The 16872-nt window shown below is 52.9% G+C and overlaps 3 protein-coding genes across 6 annotated transcripts in view; 1 reads left to right on the top strand and 2 right to left on the bottom strand.

Annotated features, from left to right (window-relative positions):
• Positions 1 to 162: 162 nt before the first annotated feature.
• DEXI (Dexi homolog) lies at positions 163 to 12936 on the bottom strand. 4 transcript variants are annotated; one of them, XM_006190984.3, is made up of 4 exons: positions 11992 to 12788; positions 10496 to 10623; positions 2852 to 2942; positions 163 to 802 (listed from the first exon to the last, which is right to left on the bottom strand). In XM_006190984.3, the coding sequence occupies exon 1, from the start codon at positions 12423 to 12425 to the stop codon at positions 12138 to 12140; it is 288 nt and encodes a 95-aa protein (XP_006191046.2). In that variant the 5' UTR covers positions 12426 to 12788; the 3' UTR covers positions 163 to 802; positions 2852 to 2942; positions 10496 to 10623; positions 11992 to 12137. The 4 variants fall into 4 exon arrangements, with proteins under 4 accessions (XP_006191046.2, XP_032316693.1, XP_032316694.1 ...); XM_032460802.1 differs by lacking the exon at positions 2852 to 2942; XM_032460803.1 differs by lacking the exon at positions 10496 to 10623.
• LOC116657655 (serine/arginine repetitive matrix protein 1-like) lies at positions 12435 to 14956 on the bottom strand. The gene is made up of 5 exons (XM_032461069.1): positions 14853 to 14956; positions 13497 to 13531; positions 13030 to 13113; positions 12790 to 12944; positions 12435 to 12662 (listed from the first exon to the last, which is right to left on the bottom strand). Exons 1-5 carry the CDS (start codon positions 14954 to 14956, stop codon positions 12471 to 12473), a joined length of 570 nt encoding a protein of 189 aa, XP_032316960.1. The 3' UTR covers positions 12435 to 12470.
• Positions 14789 to 16872, top strand: part of CLEC16A (C-type lectin domain containing 16A) — a 196341-nt gene continuing 194257 nt past the window's right edge. The window contains 1 exon segment of the mRNA XM_032460792.1: positions 14789 to 15034. Within this exon segment, the coding sequence (XP_032316683.1) occupies positions 14955 to 15034 (80 nt within the window). The 5' untranslated portion in view covers positions 14789 to 14954.

The raw sequence follows: 16872 nt of genomic DNA, 5'->3' as shown, positions 1-16872 counted from the left end.
CCTGCATATCTTGGATCTACTCTCCAAACCCGGGTCCTTCTCCAGCTGGGGAGACCTGGACTCTTCTGCCCTTTGTCAGTCACGAGGTTCTGCCTAAGGGCTCCTTTTCCAAAGCTCAAAGGGGGAAACAAATAAACAAAAAAAAGGCAGGGCCCCCAGGGGTTGGAGTTGCATACATTTTTTAATTGAAAGAAGTCAGCCTCCTAAGTATTGCTTTTACAGGTTTATCGAAGTCAAGTATTTATACCACTCACATTTTCGAAAAAAATATTTCTGGCCGGAAGAGCGCTGTCCCCCCGGCACAATATATCATCAGTTCTGGCAATCTGATGGAGAGCAAACAACTTGAAATGAATGAGTCAAACCCCACCCTTGGCCCCCAACATGTTCTTCTTTTCCTTCTGAGTCACCCTCCGAAACAGTCGCTGCATCTAAGACCAGCCTCGGGCCAAACCTTGCCGCTCCGCTGGCATCAAACAGAGCTGGGAGACGCTTCTGTGTGTGAAGTGTCCTCTCCAAAGGTTAAGTGGGGGAAGCAGGTGCGGTCAGGGGTCAATAGCAAGGAGGCAGACTCTGGCTGGGCTCCTGTAAACATCCATCGCAGCTGCGAAAGGTGGGAAGCCAAGGCAAGGCCGTTTGCGTGATGCTGCAGGCAGGCGAGGTCTCTGGGCGCCCTTTCCTTCCCCCTTCTGCAGGGGCCCGTGCCTTCTGGACCTCGGCACTCAGTCTCAATCTCTCTATCCCTGTCCTGGGTCAGGACCGGAACCTCTCTGTTGGCACGAAGCTTTTGAGGGGCGCAGGCCTAACGAGAGGGACAAAGAGTGTTACTGGCATGGAATCACTGCCCTGCCACCCAGTGGTGGTGGTGGGGGTGGAGATCTGGACCTGTCCACCCGCTGCCCTCAGGTCTTCCTCCCTCGTTTTTGGGGAAACACTAGAAGCCCTAGATTCAGGCTAAAGATGTTTTTCTGTAATTTTTATTAAAAACTCCTTTTTATGAATTTGCCTGACTTCTAAGGCAGTTGCACCTGGGAGATAATCCCCAGAAGACCTGAGGGAGGAGGGCAGCCCGCTCCGAGGGCACCCAGGGTCTGCTGGCTGACGAGCTCCAGGGCAGCTGAGCAAGGCCCGGGGAGTGGGTGGGGCTTGGCGCAGCTCCCACCTTGCCGGAAAAATGCTTTGCAGCCTACAGGAAGGCTTCGGCCAGAGCCAAGCTACTCAGCAGCTCTGCTTAGCTCGACTCCCCAGGACACTGCATCACCCTCATGCCTGGCTCCCCACAGGCCCTCATCTCCCATTCCTTTCTCTCTTGGGGTCCAGCTGGGTGCTTGTGTATCTGCAGCATCTCATATTCCCAGGCCCACCCTCCTTACAGCCCCCACAAGTCCTGCCCCCGTTCTGAGCCTCACCTTTGCCAGCTCAGGCTAGCCCTTCTGCAAACGTCACTGAGCATTGAACAAAACATATGTTAAACATGACATGTGCTATTGTTCATCAGAGCACTATTGACCTTTCAGGCAGGACAATTTTCTGATGTGCAGGGTGCTGTTCTGGGCATTGCGGGGTGTTTAGGGATCCCTGGTCCCTGACCACCAAGTGCCAGCAGCACTCCCAGTCACTGTGGCAACTCAAAATGCCCCCTCACCCCATTTCCAAGGCCACCTAAGGTGGCAGAACTGCTTCCACTGAGAACCATGCATCTCGCCATTTTATCGGCTAAGAAACAGAGGTTCAGGGAAGCCAAGTGGCCTGCCTAAAGCTGCACAACTGTGACAAGCAGAGCTGGCACTGGAATAGTGACAATGATGGAAATAATCAGGGCAGCTACCACTTCCTGAGTTTTACTATGTGCCACGAGCCCAAGGCAGAGCTGTGGGTGCCTCACCACATTACATCCACTCACCCTTTCCAGGCACACTGACCTGGCAGCTTCCACCTGCAGGGACCTGCCTCTCTGCCTCCAGGGCCTACTTGGGCCCCAGGCCACAAGTCCAGGCAGAGCCAATGTCTCCCCACAGCTGCCTTCCAACCAGTGATGGCCAGCAAACTGGTAGACCGATACTCCAGCTCTCACCTGGCATCTGGGACAACTCTGAGGCATATTCTCCACCTACACTGGTTCCCAGAGCTCCTGAGCAGGACTAAGCCCAGGGCCACAGTGGTGACCTACACGAGGACACATCCTTTCCCCATCTCACTGCCCCATTCCCCACCGCTAGTTCCTGGGATCATCTCCCAAATAAACAATTTGTACTTGAATCCTTGTTCCAGGGTCTGCTTCCTGGGAAAGCATGACTGAGATGGAGTGTTACACGGGTCACTTCATTCAAACCTCCCAACAACCCCAGGAGTTCCGTACTATTATGATTCCATGATACAGATGAAGACACTTAACTAAGGTTAAGAGAGGGTAAGAAACTTCTCTAAGGAGGCTCAGCTCTCCAGGGCTTTGTCCCACTGGAGATTTTAAACATATTACATAAACTCATACCTCCTGTGTGCCAGGTCCTGAGCTGGGTACTGGGGACCACGCAATGAGTACAGCCCCTGCCTTTGATACACAATCTAGTGAGCAATTTCAGCCCAAGGTAATACACTGACCCCGGGAGGAAGCACAGGGGATGGATAGAGCCTAGAGTCTGGGGAAGGCTGCGCCCAAAGGACATGCCAGGTAGGGGGTGGGCTGGTAACCAGGTCCTGGAAGCTCCTGTATTTTGTTAGGGGCGGAGAGAAGGGGGTTGAAGGCTGGCCATGGGGGAGGCATGGCTGGAGAGGTGAGCAGGGGCCAAATCAGCCAAATTTCTCATGTTGTCTGCCAGATTTATCCCCTGGAGGCCAGCTGGGAACATACCCTTCCACTGCTCAGAGACCTTCCCCAGCTCCCACTGATGACCAAGGCAAGTCCTCACGTCCCCGGACCCCATCTGGTCTCCCACGTGGACCTGGCAGGTGAGAGCAGAAGCCGGGGCTGCAGCTAGAGCATCGGAGAGCTTGGCCCTCCAGAAGGGTGTTCACAGGGTCCCCTCCCATCCCACCAGGAGCCCACCTTCTGTGGACCTCCCTCCTCCAAGGAGACTCCGGGGTTCCCTGTGGTGCTCTCGAGGGCCCTGGTGTCTGGGAACCTGGAGCAGAATAGTTTATTCTGACTCAGCTTTAGCAGGGCTCACTGAGCGCTCTCCAAGGCAGGGGATCCCATTTCAGTCTTGGGTGGGAGGGGTTAGAGAACCCCCCTCGGAGAAGGGACTCACTTCCCCTCCCTAGTCCTTGCAAACAGCATCGAGTCCCAGGCAAATCTGGCTGGCGCGCTGCTGTCACGCACCCTATTCCCGCATCTGAACAGACTCAGGGCCTTGCAGGCGCCGGCTCCAGCTGGAACTCACTAACTCGCTCTGTTCTCCTTCTTTATCTGTAGGGTCACCTTCTATTTTTGGCAAGTGATGCCAGTTTTCCACTTCTAATAATAATACTACAAAGTTCCCCTCTTCACAACATTACTTTCACTTTAAAAAGAGAGCCGGTTTAAGGACAACTGCGTAAGTAACAGTTCAGGCGGTGGGCAGACAGAGCAAAAATTGCTGGCAGCATCATATGAGGTTTAGGAGACCCTGATCTGTGTTGGTCTTACTCACTCCACAGAGAATGAAGGGACCCAGAGAGGGCGGTGACCTGCCCTAAGTCACACAGCCAGCTGCGGACAGAGATGCGGCCCCAGGCCTCTGTATCTGTGCCTGGAGGATGTCTTGGTTCCTCTCCTCTGTGCCACACACCGTGGCTGCTAAGGCTCAATCCCCTCCTTCCTTTGACTTGCAAGCCTGGCCTCACAGCAAATCTGCAGACATTTATCAAGCACTTGGTATTCCCCTTGGACTGTCTGCTTCGACTCATGGCTTAACTCGTTTATTCCTCAAAACAATCCTAGGAGGTGGGGCCAAGTGGGACCATCGCCCCTGAATTTCACATGGGGCTCAGAAAGGTTAAGTACACTGAGCAAGGTCACACAGCTCGTAAATGGCACAGCCAAGATTTGAACCTCCATGTCTGACCCCAACGTCTGTCTCAATTCCTCCCAGCATCTAGTTCCCCATTTCCCTTGGGCATCAGAAGTCCTGGGCGGAAGAGCACCCTAGGGCTGCAGCTTAGAGTCCAGTCAGTGGGTTCTCCAACCCTCTAACATCAGTAGAACATGACTGACAGTTCAGCAGCCATTGGCTTTGGCTTTTTTCCCTTTCCTTCTAAACTGCAACCTTGCACTCCAGGCCACTCTCCAGAGTTGGCCAGAGAGAGTGGCAGGCTGACTCATTTCTGTCACTGGAATGACATTTGGACACCTGATTCATTTTAAGAAGAAATGTCTCAGTTTGATACCTCTGTGGAGAAGCTGCCTAGTTTGAGGTTTGGCTTAAGTGAGAAAATGACCCAGTATCTTAAAGGTGTTGGTGGGGTGATGCTCTGGACACACTGGAAGGGGATTCTTTTTGCATTTGGGACCTCCCACTGTCCTGCTCCTCTGGGCGGCCAGGGCACGATCTGGAATTGGCTTATCTCTAGTAATTCTGGCTCTACCCTTTCCCAGCTGTGTGACCTCAGGCAAGTCACCTAAACTCTCTGGGCCTGTGTTCTCCTCTGAAATAATGCCTACCTCATCTGGCTGTTGCGAGGATTACATGAAGTCGTGTCGGTGGAATGCCTGCAATACCCAGCACACACTGCCCCGCCCCTCCGCGTCCCCACCTGTTCCCAGCTAGAAAACACTCAGGGCCGGGGCCAGTGGGGGGCAAGGGTGTCTCCTCAGTGCTGGAGGTCTTATGAAAGGGGCAGCCCTGTCCTCCTCCAAAGACCCTGCCTGCTAGAAACCCGTTGCTCGTTCCTCTTTCTCTACCAACCAAACAATTAAAGTGGCTAAAGACAGATGCCACCCAGATATGATTTGCCCAGTGTCTCCCTTGTCATCTCAGCACCAGGCCACGCAACAGGGAGGCCTCGGCCTTGTCCGGTTGACCAGTGCGTGGCCGGAAGGGGTTGGGAAAGGAGGTGCTGCCCAGCTGCCTGGGTCTGGGTCCCTGATCGAAGCCAGTGTCCTGGCCAGTTTCTCCACTAGCTCCTGGATTCTGGTTTACATGTCGGCAGCCAACGCTCATCAGCCGTGGGTTCTGTCAAGATTCCTGGTCCAGCACGTGTCTCCAGCTGGCTTGTGCCCGAGACTGGGTGAGGCCTTCAGAAGGGCAGCGTGTGCCCAACACCTTCGTACCACACCCAAGAACCACCTGGACTACTAGTTATTTAGTATTTTAAGTTGATGCACTTTTTTCTCCAAGTCCAAACTTTTCTGTCACTATCATGAATAAAAAACAGTATCATTTGTCATCAACAGAAAGCAACACTAAAAATGAATGATGCAATTCATTCTAGCCAGATAAGCCTGGCCTGCACAAAGGGAGCCTGCGCCTGGTTTCTCTGCTCAAAAGGCCAAAGTAGCACATGCCAAGGAGGCAGGGCACCGAGAGCCTGGTTGAACTAGGCTTTGGTGTATTCACTGCCTCCTGGGGACGCCTATGACAAGGACTTCACTTGGGGAAGAACTGGGAGTGTGGTCCCTTGGCCACCTCGTAGTTGGGTGTCTGGGGAGAGTCCTTGAACCTCCCCAAGCCTCAGTTTCCCGCCCTTTATAATGGAGTTAATGAGCCCTGCCCTGCCTGCTTCCTGGGTGATGCTCAGGGGAAGCTATGGAGATGTGGGAGAGCTGGTTATTTTTAACTACCTAGCCAAGTCCCCTGCCAGGAAGGCATCTCAGGAATGGATCCCTCCCCTTTGGGGGTGACTGGAACTGAAACTAGCTCCCAGCCACCCCGAGGCTTGGGGCAGGGATTGATGGCCATGAGGACACGAGCAATCACCACCCTCAGGCTGCTTCAAAGGCTGCCCGCACACACACACCCTCCCTGGTAAGTGGCGCCTGCAGAGGAAGGGTGCTAGAGGAAAGGGGAGGTCTTCCTGGCCTGAACCCTCTGTGTCTGACGCACCATCAACCCTGATGGCGTCGTTTATTAAGAACCAACCATCTCATCTAATGTGCACAAACCCTTCAGCAGGTACTATTATCCCCCTTTGACAGGAAAGGAAACTGAGGCTTGAGGAGGTGAAGTTGCTTATCTAAGGCGTTAGTGGAGCTGGGATTTAAACCCAAAGCTGACTGCAAGCTCCTGGGCAACAACCTTCAGGGTACACAGAGAAGGCCTGATAACAGAGTCACACACAGCTAGCCAACACCTGGCTTTTCTGTTCTCGGTCAATCCTTATGACTACTTGGAGAAGAAAGGTCCGCTTGGGTGCCGGAGTTTCCCTGTGACAGCTACTAACCTGAATTGCCGACAAAGAGCCAGGGGCCCCACGCCTTTAGCTGGCTTTAGTATTTGGTCAGAGGTTAATGACTTTGGCACTTGGTATTTTTATCCATGCAAGTGATGCTGGTTTTCTCCTTTCAGTGACATAAACAACCTTATAAAGACAAACTCAAAGTAGATTTTAAACAAGTGAAGCACTAACACTAGTGTACTTAATCACAAACTATAAATTATAAAGGAAGGAACAGTAACTTTGTAGTGGAGAGAGCCAGCAGACGAGACCTTAGCCAAGTGGTCAGAGTCAGTGTCACCAGTAATAGGGCAAACAGACATCACGTGCCTCCTGATACGACATACTCAGGATACACACTCACTGCTCTGTGGTAGTCCTGCCAAAAGCGCACCGTCTGAATCTAATTTCAAGACTAAACATCAGACAGGCCCGAACTAAGAGACATTCTACAAAATACCAGACTTGTATTCTTCAAAAATGTCAACGTCATGAAAGATACAGACTGAGAGACTGATAGATTGAAGGCGGCACAAGGAACACGGCAAGCGATACCAAGAGTGATCTGGGATTGGATCCTGGACCTCAGCTCCCCGTCCTCCTCTTTATTGTGAAAGGACACTATTGGGACAATTGATGAAATGTGAGTAACCAGAGATTAGATTGGTCATAGTTTTTTTTATCCATGTAATTTTGCTGATTTTGACAGCTGTATTGTGATTAGGTAAGTGAATGTCCCTGTTCTAAGGAAATACACACCAAAATATTTAGGAGTAAGGGATCATAATGTCTGCCATCTGTTTTAAAAAGTTTCAGCCGAACATTTATCCATGTATGTATATGTGTATAAATCCATGTGTACACACAGTGAGCACGCCGTACACATGAGCAAACGTGGCAAGTGTTAATTGATGCCAATTTGGGTGACGTATATACAGGAATTCTTTGCAACTTTTGTGTAACTGTGAAATTATTTCAAAATAAAATTTTTTTAAAAACTCATAAAAAAAGGAGCAAGAGTATGTATGACGTAGGCCTGACAGAGCCAGGTAAGTGGTATTCCAAGGATGGGAGCCGGGAGCCCCTCTCTGGAGGCCCCTGCACCCTCCCTCTGCACTAGGTCAGGAGGTTCAGCTGTCTTACTTGGCTTTCTTTGTTCCCCTGGCCCCTCACTTCCCCTTTCTGGGTCTCAGTGTCTTTACTGGAGAGATGGGGATGAGGATGCCTGTCCTTTTCATTGTGATCTTGGTTTCCCAAAAGCACACTATGCTTCCAGATGTCCCAGGGGAGGGGGCTGGAGACAGCAGATAAACCAGGAACACTATCCATCAGGCTGATAGGAGTCCTTCATATCTTACTTAGTCCAAGAAAACAGATGCAAGGGCTGTGAGGGCTTTCCTTAGATGAGACCTCCAGTTTGCATAACGCGGACACAAGGGGGTGGGACCCCTGGCTTCTCAGTTGTCTTGAGACAACATACTGGGGTCTTTTCCTGTCCAAAGGGGCAGCCAGCACACTTCTGAGGGAGCCTCATCTCAGGACAGAGATGGTCAGCCGGGCCTGGGGATGCACCTGCCTCCCCTCGTCACCACCACCCGTCTCTCACCTGGACGACAGCCACAGCCTCCCAGCTGGTTCCCCTCATCTGCCCTGAACCTGCCTGGAGCTCCACATGGGATCTCCCACAACTTGAATCTGCTGTGCCCACGTCCCTGGGGAAGGTTTGTTTCTGAGCAGGGGAACCATAGGCCCAGGCGGGGGGTCCTGCTGAAGGCACAGGCCACAGTCTGGCACAAAGGGACCAGGGTAGGAAGATCAGGAAGGAGCAGCTGTAGCACCCAGTTGGGACACTGAAGCCTGGGGAACCCTGTAATAAGTAGACTGGGTCTGGTTACTCTGAGCCCCAAATCTGGTCTCCACCAGGCCAGGCTGACTCTGGCAGCAACATTCTCATCTCTGCATTTCCAACTCAGAGAGGTTCCTCTCCCCCAGCCCTCCCTCTGTGCCAGGAGAGGACTGGCAGGCACCAGCTGCCTTCATCAGGAACCAGGACAAATCAATCCAGCTAAGCTGCCTCCGCAGTGGAACTGCTGGGACGTGAGGACTCTCCCGGCTCCCAGACCAGCTGCAGGCCCTTTCTCCCGGGAAGGAGGGAGCTCCTGATCCCCGCTCCCTGTTCCTGGGCCTCCATTAACCCTCTAGGAAAACCACAGAGTGGCAGCTCTCCAAAGCTCCGGAGCTGGTGGGAAAGGTCACCTGAGGGTCTCGAGATGGGAAGGCAGGGTGGGAATTCTGTCCCGGTTGTCCAGACTTGCAGTCACCCAGCACTCAGGCAGCCAGTCCTCTTTTACTCATCATGGCATATAAATATTCATGTGTGAGCGTGTGTGCAGGTTTATGCATTTCCAAGGGCCTAGGTGTACACGCTTCCCATTGTATCTGACTGTTAACAATAATAGTTAATTTGAATATATCACTTATACACAAGGGAAGATCTGAGAGCTTTATATCTATCTCACTCAACCCTCAGAACGAGGTAGATTTTCATTATCCCTGCTTTACAGAAGAAGAATGTGATGCACAGGGAGGTACGGAGTATGCCCAAGGTCAACTAGGACTGGGATTTGAACCCAGGTCATCTGAATCTAGGGACTTGGCTCCTTATCATGACCCTAATACTGCCTCCTTAAATAGGTGCTCAACCAATGTTTGAGGAACTGAGTTAAGTGGGTACAGACATAAGGGAAGAGAGGGAGGGGGTGAAAGAAAGCACACCTTTTATCTTGAGATCCACCCCAGTCCCCACTCTCTGGCATGCCCACGAACTTAGTGCTTCCTGGATTGGCCAGTGGGTCACATGATACTGTGTCTACGTGGCAATGAGCCAGAAAGAGCGAGATTTGACTATCATTGTTCCTCTGCTTATGGAAAGGAGCCTAGAGATGAGGTGACCATCTTTAATCCTTCCCATGGGCTTTGCTTTCTGCGAGCCACCTCGCCCCGACCAGGTCTGGGCTTCCCTAGTCCTTGGGGCTAAGGGCACTTAGGCTTAGATCTCGGAGTGGGCAAGAAGGAACATGGTGCATGGCTCCCACCATTTATTTCTCCAGGATGAGTATGTCCCACAGCCCCAGGCCTCCCCACCTCGAAAGGTCAGGTTCTGTCACTTTGGAAGTTTTGCAACGGTGTCTCCAAGACACACTTCCTAGTATTTCTGCTCAGACAGCATGTGCTGCAAAGCATGTTGAAGCATTTGGGCTTCAGCTTTTGGTTCAGAGTATGCCAATGTTTTCATTTGGAAGGGGAAGTGTTTCTGTTGATGTGGCGAAAAGATAAAATAAGACATTCTGCACCAAGTTACACTGACTGAAAGTCAAGAGCTTGGCTTGGGGGCATTTATCTTGGGATCCCCAAGGCCTGGCACAAGAGCAGGCAGGGCTAAAGTTTGTTGAATGACCCAATGAGTGAATATGCAAAGGGCCTGGAACCAGGCATGATTTATGGTCAATACTCAGTTCAAGTTCTCAATGGATCCCATAAGTTCTGCTTCTAGAAGGTGCTCTTGGTCTGTTTGTGTGTCTCCATCTTCACCAACTTGGCCTCACCCAAGCCTCCATCACCTGAGCAACAGCTCCTAACTGGCTTCCCTATTTCTGCACTTGTCCCTGAGGCCCATCCTGCCCACAACTGCCAGTCATCTTTGTAAAAATGCGGACTGGAATTGTGTCATCCCCTGCCTAAAACCTCCTGATGGCTTTCCACTGCTCATGGCTGTGGCCTCCCAGGACCTGCATGAGGCCCTGCCCACTCCACTAGCCTCTCTGGGGCTGCTCTCCTGTCATGCTGGCCTCTTTTCAGTTGCTGGAAGAACCAACTCTCTCCCAGCCCACGGCCTGGGCACTAGTGGATCCCTCTGCCTGGATTGCTTTGCTCCAGATCTGTGTGGCTCCTCCCATCAATTCAGGGCTCAGCATAAAAGGGTTATCTCTTCAGAGAGGACTTCTCTGACCCTTCTATGTGAAGCAGCCCATCTCTAGTGTTCTGTGTTACTCACTCAACAGGCATTTTTTGAGCACCTGCTAGATGCCAGGCACGTTTCTAAGTGCTGAGGACATAGCAGCAAACACAATAGGGGACTTCTTACATGCCTTTGTAGTTCTCAAAAAATCCGTCTTGTTTGGGAACCCACTTTTCGTTTTCACCAAGTGCCAGGAGGTCCGGGGCTGAGTCTGTCCTTTTCACTGTGTTCACGCACCAGGCACATTAGGTAATCTGTAAACATTTGTTCAATAAAAGAACAAACTGATGGAAGGATCGACAGATGATGTATGGAAGGCAGGTAGGCAGACTAAGTAGGTATGCAGAGTAGCTGATGCACACCCCACCTGGCCCTTGGCTCTTGCTAAGGTCTTCCTGAGCTCAAATGAAGCTTTCTTCAAAGAAATCTCACTGTCAGGGGAGCCCCTGCCCCCCAGCACTACTGCCAATAGGTCTTGCCCCATCGTGCACCACTCAACTATGGTCATCTTGGCTCAGACCGGCAACAGAGGAGGGGGCAACCTTAGCATGCCTGAGGTGAGTGGCACTAGTGTCTGTTTTCCAAAAGGCCCCCCACCTCAGTATCTCCCCTCCACTGCCACTCAGGACCTGTGCCAGGAGACATGCCAGGCCTGCCCAGCTGAGGGGCTCAGCCAAGGAGTTCCTGTATGCTCTGTGAACCCTCACAGACCCTCCCTCCTCTAGTCCAGCTGCCTCTCTTCATGCTGTGTGACTTTGGCCAAGTCTTCCTCCTTTCTGGATCTTCATTTCCCTCCCACCAACACACAAGGTGGGGCTGTACAAGCTTCCTGGTGGCGGCCCAGATGCAAGACTTTCACACCTCAGTGCAGTGACCCTGTGGTCCCTTCTGCTGACCCAGGAGCCCCTTGAGGCTTTGCAAACACTGCAGACAAAGCCACCCTGGCACCAACCCCCAGCCTGCCTGGTCTGCGAAAGCAGCCCGTGAAACTGGCAGCCTCTGCAGATTCGAGCTGCGGAACTGATGAGCTGGGGCACCCTGAAACCTGACTCCCAAACAGCAGCAAAGCCAAGGCCAAAGGAAGTGCAGGGTTCTGTGCTGAAGGAGGTTTCTCCTCTCAGCCTCAGCAAGGAGTCCTTGCTCTCAGTCTCTACCCAGCCCCCTAAGAGGCCACAGAGCAAAGATGATCAGTTCCTGGCTTCCTACCTCTTTTAACACTGCAAGTCTTTACACTTCCAGGACTAGGAAGAGTCCCCAAAAAGCCAAGGTCACCATTAAGCCACGCTGAGGATGTGGGGAGGAGTTGACAACTCTGCCTCAAATGGATTTGGGTGCAAAGGCTTTCCCCACAAGCTGTAGCAGTTGGTACCATGGCTAACCCAAAAGCCACTCAGGTCCTGCTTCCCTTCCCTTCTTCAACAGCTGTCACCTTCACTAAGGGGAAGGTTTCCTGCCCTAAGGGCCCAAGAAGAGTCCAGCCATTCCTGGCATCCAAAAAGACCTGGACGAGGTGGATGGGAGAATTAGAAGACTGGGGGAGGGTGTGTGTCCAGCTTGGGATGCCTCCCTCTTCCTTGCCAGCGCCCCAACCCGCCCTCATCCTGCACAGAGAGGGCACTTACAGGCCTCGGAGGCCGGAGAGGGCCTCGTCCTGGGGGTCCCATCCCTGGCCAGACGGTGCCCTCAACCAGCAGCGGTGGCATGATCTGGGCGTTGGTCCGGGCCGAGGGTTGCGGGTCGTTGAGGGGGCGGGAGATGGCAGCCAAGCCTACTCCAAGTAACCATCGAAGACGTCGAGCTCCGAGTCGGCATCGTAGAGGCCCGAGCCGGGGTCGGAGAGCACGCCGAGGTCCACGAGAGCCTGGTCCATGTCCTCGGGCAGGAAGACGAGGCCTACGTTGAGGACGATGTACTCCATGAGGAAGGCGTAGTATAAGATCAGCACATTGACGAAGAACAGGCCCACGTAGAACATAGAGGGCAGCAGCGGCGGCGGCACGGAGGGGACCAGGGGGCCCAGCGAGTCCAGGTGGGCCGCGACTCGGGCACCGGGCATGCAGGGGGCGGCGAGGGCGGCGGCAGCCCGGCGATCCCAGCGAGTTCAGCCGCTGCGGCGCCCGGGCGGCCGGCGAAGGGGCAGCTTAGCCATCCAGGGGCGCCCCGGGGCTGGCCGAGGCGGCGCCGGGCCCCGGCGGTGCGCCCCTGGGGATGTGAGTGGGCCCCTGCGGACGCGCCTCGGCCTCCGAAACGTACCAGGCGGGGTCACCCCACACCCAGAGGTGCCCACACAGCCCTATGGATCCTCCCAGCCGTCAGGCAGGCCCCCTTGCAGTGGCCGGCGGCTGCCCGGCTCCTCCGATACGCCGCGCTCGCGCTCACGGGCGCTCGCAGCTCCTGGAGGGACCCCACCGAAGCTAAGCGTTAAAGGCCAGTCCCCGCGACGGTCTCTTCAGCCCCGCCCGGCCGTTTCTCGAGCCCCCTACGCGCCCCCGGAGGCGCAGCGCCCATGGCTGCTGCCGCCGCCGCGTCGCCCTCCTGGTAGCGTTCCGAGCACCGCCTCCGAAACAGCCCCGCGCTCATTGGTCCACCACCTCTTGCCCGCGCTCATTGGCTCGCCCAACGCCCGGGCTCATTGGCCCGAGCCGTCCGGGGGCGGGTACCGTCTCGCTCCGCCCCTCGGGCCGCTGGCGTCTGAGTTGCTTCCTTGGTTCCGGACTCAGCGCAGATCTCGAATCCAATTCGCTCTGCAAATCCCCGACGGGGTAGGGGGAGGGGAAAGAATCAGAACACAATTCAAACCTAATATTGGCGCCATGCCTTTTTGGGACTCAGTTTACCTGTTGAAAAGGAGGCAGGGTAGGAGGGCGGTGGGCTTTACCAGTGAAAATTTTGGACTTTCCTACAGCAGCAATTTTCCACGCTGTAGAAGATCAATCAGTGCTGCCTTCATCTATCCAAATTCTGCCTGCTGGAAGGTCTGCTCCCAGCAGGTCAGACCTTCAGCAGTAGGGTTACTTCTTGGTTTTACTTTGTAAACCATGTTTTAAAACAATAATAATACACGTGGTTAAACAGTCAAACAACTAAGAAGTACACAGAAGTGAGTCTCTTCCACTCGCTGACTCACCCTCTTCAGCAGACTGATCTTGCCCAAAGCGCCTTCTAGAGCGGTTCAACAGACCTTTAAATCTCAGGCCACACTGGGCTGTATTGCTTAATTGGAGCCAGGTGGGGCAGTGTAGTATGTTACCCTTTTTTAACAGATGAGGAAACTGAGGCCCAAAGGAACAGAAGGATCGTGGAAGCTGCTGGGCCTGTGTGTGTTTGGAAGCCAGAACCTGCCTTTTTTCCTCCATGATTGTCTCTTGCCCTTTTAGATGAATTGCAGAGCAAACCATTAGCCCTCCAACTGCTGAAGGTGAAATAAACCTTCATTCATTCAGCCAGTCACTCTGCCAATATTTGTTGAATACCTATCATGTGCCAAACCTTGTGTTAGGCATTGGGGAAAACATTGGCCTTTAGCCCAATTCTGTCCTGAGCACAGTTAGTGGGACGCAGTAGACCTCTCATAACCACGAGGTGTAGAAATTAATGAATGAATGGTGAACAGGGCAGTATCACCTCCACTGAGTTTTCGACTCCTAATCCAGGAGAGAAATTCAGATACATCTTCTTGGTTGGTGTTGGAAACTGGGTGTTGCCTTATTTTTTAAAATGTGGTTGTTTTAAAAATGGAATGGATTTTGGGTGAAGACCAGAGAAATCCTCTGAAAGTACAAGACGTTCAGTTTTGGTATATCGTGGCTTGAAGGTCTTTCAATATTTATTTTTTAACTGAGGTAGAAAAAGAAAAAGGCTGTGAGGACAAACCAGCCCGTTACCGATTTGGTGCAGTTTTTTATTGGGGGAATGAAAATAAGGGTGCCTAGGTTTGAACCCTGGCTCTGCCACTTACTAACCGGATGACCTTGGGCAACTCAACCCCTCTGTGATTCACTTTTCTCCTGGGTATAATGGGAATAATAATAGTACTCACCTCATAAGGTTGTGAGAATTAAACATTATATGTAAAGCGCTTAGGGCAGTGGCACTTAGCAAGTGCCAAACAATGGCTATTCTTATTCTCATCATAAGCTAATAATTGTTAGCACTGTGGTAATTTACTCGCCCATCTTCGCCAATTCAGTCCTCAGGGTTCCGCCCATAGGTTTCTCATTCCCGCCCACCCCGACGAAACTACGGACTCTCCTCCTCTCGCTCCGCCTCATCTCCAAGGCCGCAGGCCCGCGGTTGTGTGATGCACGCCGGGCCTTGTGGTTCGTTCGCAGAGTCCTGTCAGCAGGGGCCTCGCGGGCGAACTACACTTCCCAGCGTTCCTCGTGGCGGCGGCCGTAAAGCGCGGCGGTCGAACGGCCGGTTCCGGCTGAATGTCAGTGCAGGGCTGTGGGCCGGGGAGGAAGGTGGTTGGCGGTCTCTTCACCTCCTCTGCTGCTGCCTCCTCTGCTTGTGCCGCCGCGGCGCCTGGCCGCTGGGCCGCTCGGGCATGAGACCGTGAGGCGAGCGACGGGCCGGGACCGCCGACATGTTTGGCCGCTCGCGGAGCTGGGTGGGCGGGGGCCATGGCAAGTCTTCCCGCAATATCCACTCCTTGGACCACCTCAAGTGAGTGTACTGGGGGCGGAGCTGGGAGGCCGCGGGGCTGGACATGGGGATGGGGGCGCATAGCGCCGGGCCGAAGGCGCTGGGAAGTGTGAAAGCGGAGGCGGAGGGCTGGGAGAGCGCCCGGGAAAAGCTGTATGGTGGTTAAGAGCTAGGGTTCTGGACTTAGGGCGCCCGGGTTCTAACCCTGACCCCGTTGCTCCTCGCTGTGTGACCTTGGGCAAGTCTCTCCGCTTCTTAGAGTCTCAGTATCCTCATCTGTAAAGTAAGGAGATGAGATTTCAGTTTACGGATGTAGATTTCGTTCTTGCTGATGCCACACGGTAGGCACCAAGCTTTCCCGGGGTGTTACTTCTCAGGCTGGACAACCTACGGGTCAGAAGTCTGGATCCTGGAGTCAGACAGATGTGAGTTCAAATCTAAGTATGTGAATTTAGGCCTCAGTTTCCTCAATTGTAAAATGGATATAGTGACAGTACCTGCTTCCTACGTTTGTTTTGAAGACGGGATGAGAGAATGAACATAAAGCTGGAAGCTTGTACAAGTGCTTAATAAAGGAAAATAATTTTTTAAAAACCTAGTTTCTTGCCGGAGTCTAAAGAGAGACTGCCAGAAGTAGAGCTATGGGGGGAGGATAGGTGGCAAAGGTGGTCCTGAGAAGCAGAAGTACACAGCGACCTGCATTCAAATCCTGTGTGACCTTGGACAAATTGCTTCACCTCTCTGAGCCTCTGGTTTCCTATCTGCAGATGGGCATGGTGAACATTGTGCAAGGATTCAGTAATGTTATGCCGGGAAAGAAATTGATCCCACTGTCTGTTACACAGTAGGTAGCCAATAATAGTAGCTGTGTTTATCAGCTGGCTAAGGCTTCCCAGACCACCCCACCTAAATAAAGTGCTTCGCCTACCATTAGATCTACCATTAGTTCCTTTCCATTAGATCTTTCTCTTAATTTCATTCATTAGTTTCATTTCCACTATCTGCAGTTATCCTGTTTGTTTTGGCTACTTTTCTTCCTGTTCCTAAACTAGTACTTCTAGGAGGGCAGAGATGGCTTGTTTTGCTCACTGCTATAGTCCCAGCATCTAGCAGTGTGCCTGGCAGATAGGAGGAGCTCAATGGCTACTTAAAGAATGGAAAAAAGTGAATGAATTGGGGAGAGGTGCAGAACATGCAGGCAGAGCCTAGGATTTTGGGGGGGGGCGGGGGGAGTGATGGAAAATTGAGACCTTTCAGTAGGGAATGACTTCAGGGAGGAAAATATAGTGTTGGGGGAAGGAGGGAGTTGGGTGCTGGGGTAGGCAAACCTTTGGTGGTAAGAAATTGGCTGGTTTCCAGAAGGATCTCCCAAGATTACTAAAGGGAAAGAAGGATGATGGTGTGGGGGGTAGGCAGGGAACAGTAGGAGGAAGACAGGGTCCCCTGGGAAGGATGGGTAGGAGGGAAGTTAGATGGGGCTTCTCATTTGGCCAGGGGTAGGGGTGCTGTAATTCTCAGCTGTGTCCTTTCTAGCGTGGTGCAGGCATTTAATAAATGTTAGTGGGTCTCAAAGAGTAGGGGGCAGGAGGGATCACTGTCACGTGAGGAAGGGTTTTAGGGGTGGTGATGAGAGAGGACATGGGGAGGAGAGAGGCCTAGGACAAGGATGGGGGTGTGCAGGGAAGCAAAAATCTTAAATGGGAGGGCAGCTGGACGGGAAAGGGAGAGGCTGAAGGATTTCAGGAATTTAGAGAGTGGGTGGATGAGGCTGAGAAGGGGAGGATGGTTATCTAAAGGAAGCTGGGCCTCCTGCCAGCATCCAGCTACCTGTAGGCTCCCACCTAACTCTGCCTGACTCT

The sequence above is a fragment of the Camelus ferus genome, chromosome 18 (assembly GCF_009834535.1).
Source record: "Camelus ferus isolate YT-003-E chromosome 18, BCGSAC_Cfer_1.0, whole genome shotgun sequence".
Lineage (NCBI taxonomy): Eukaryota > Metazoa > Chordata > Mammalia > Artiodactyla > Camelidae > Camelus > Camelus ferus.
Note: the sequence above shows the minus strand (reverse complement) of the source record. Positions and strands in the feature narration are given on the sequence as shown.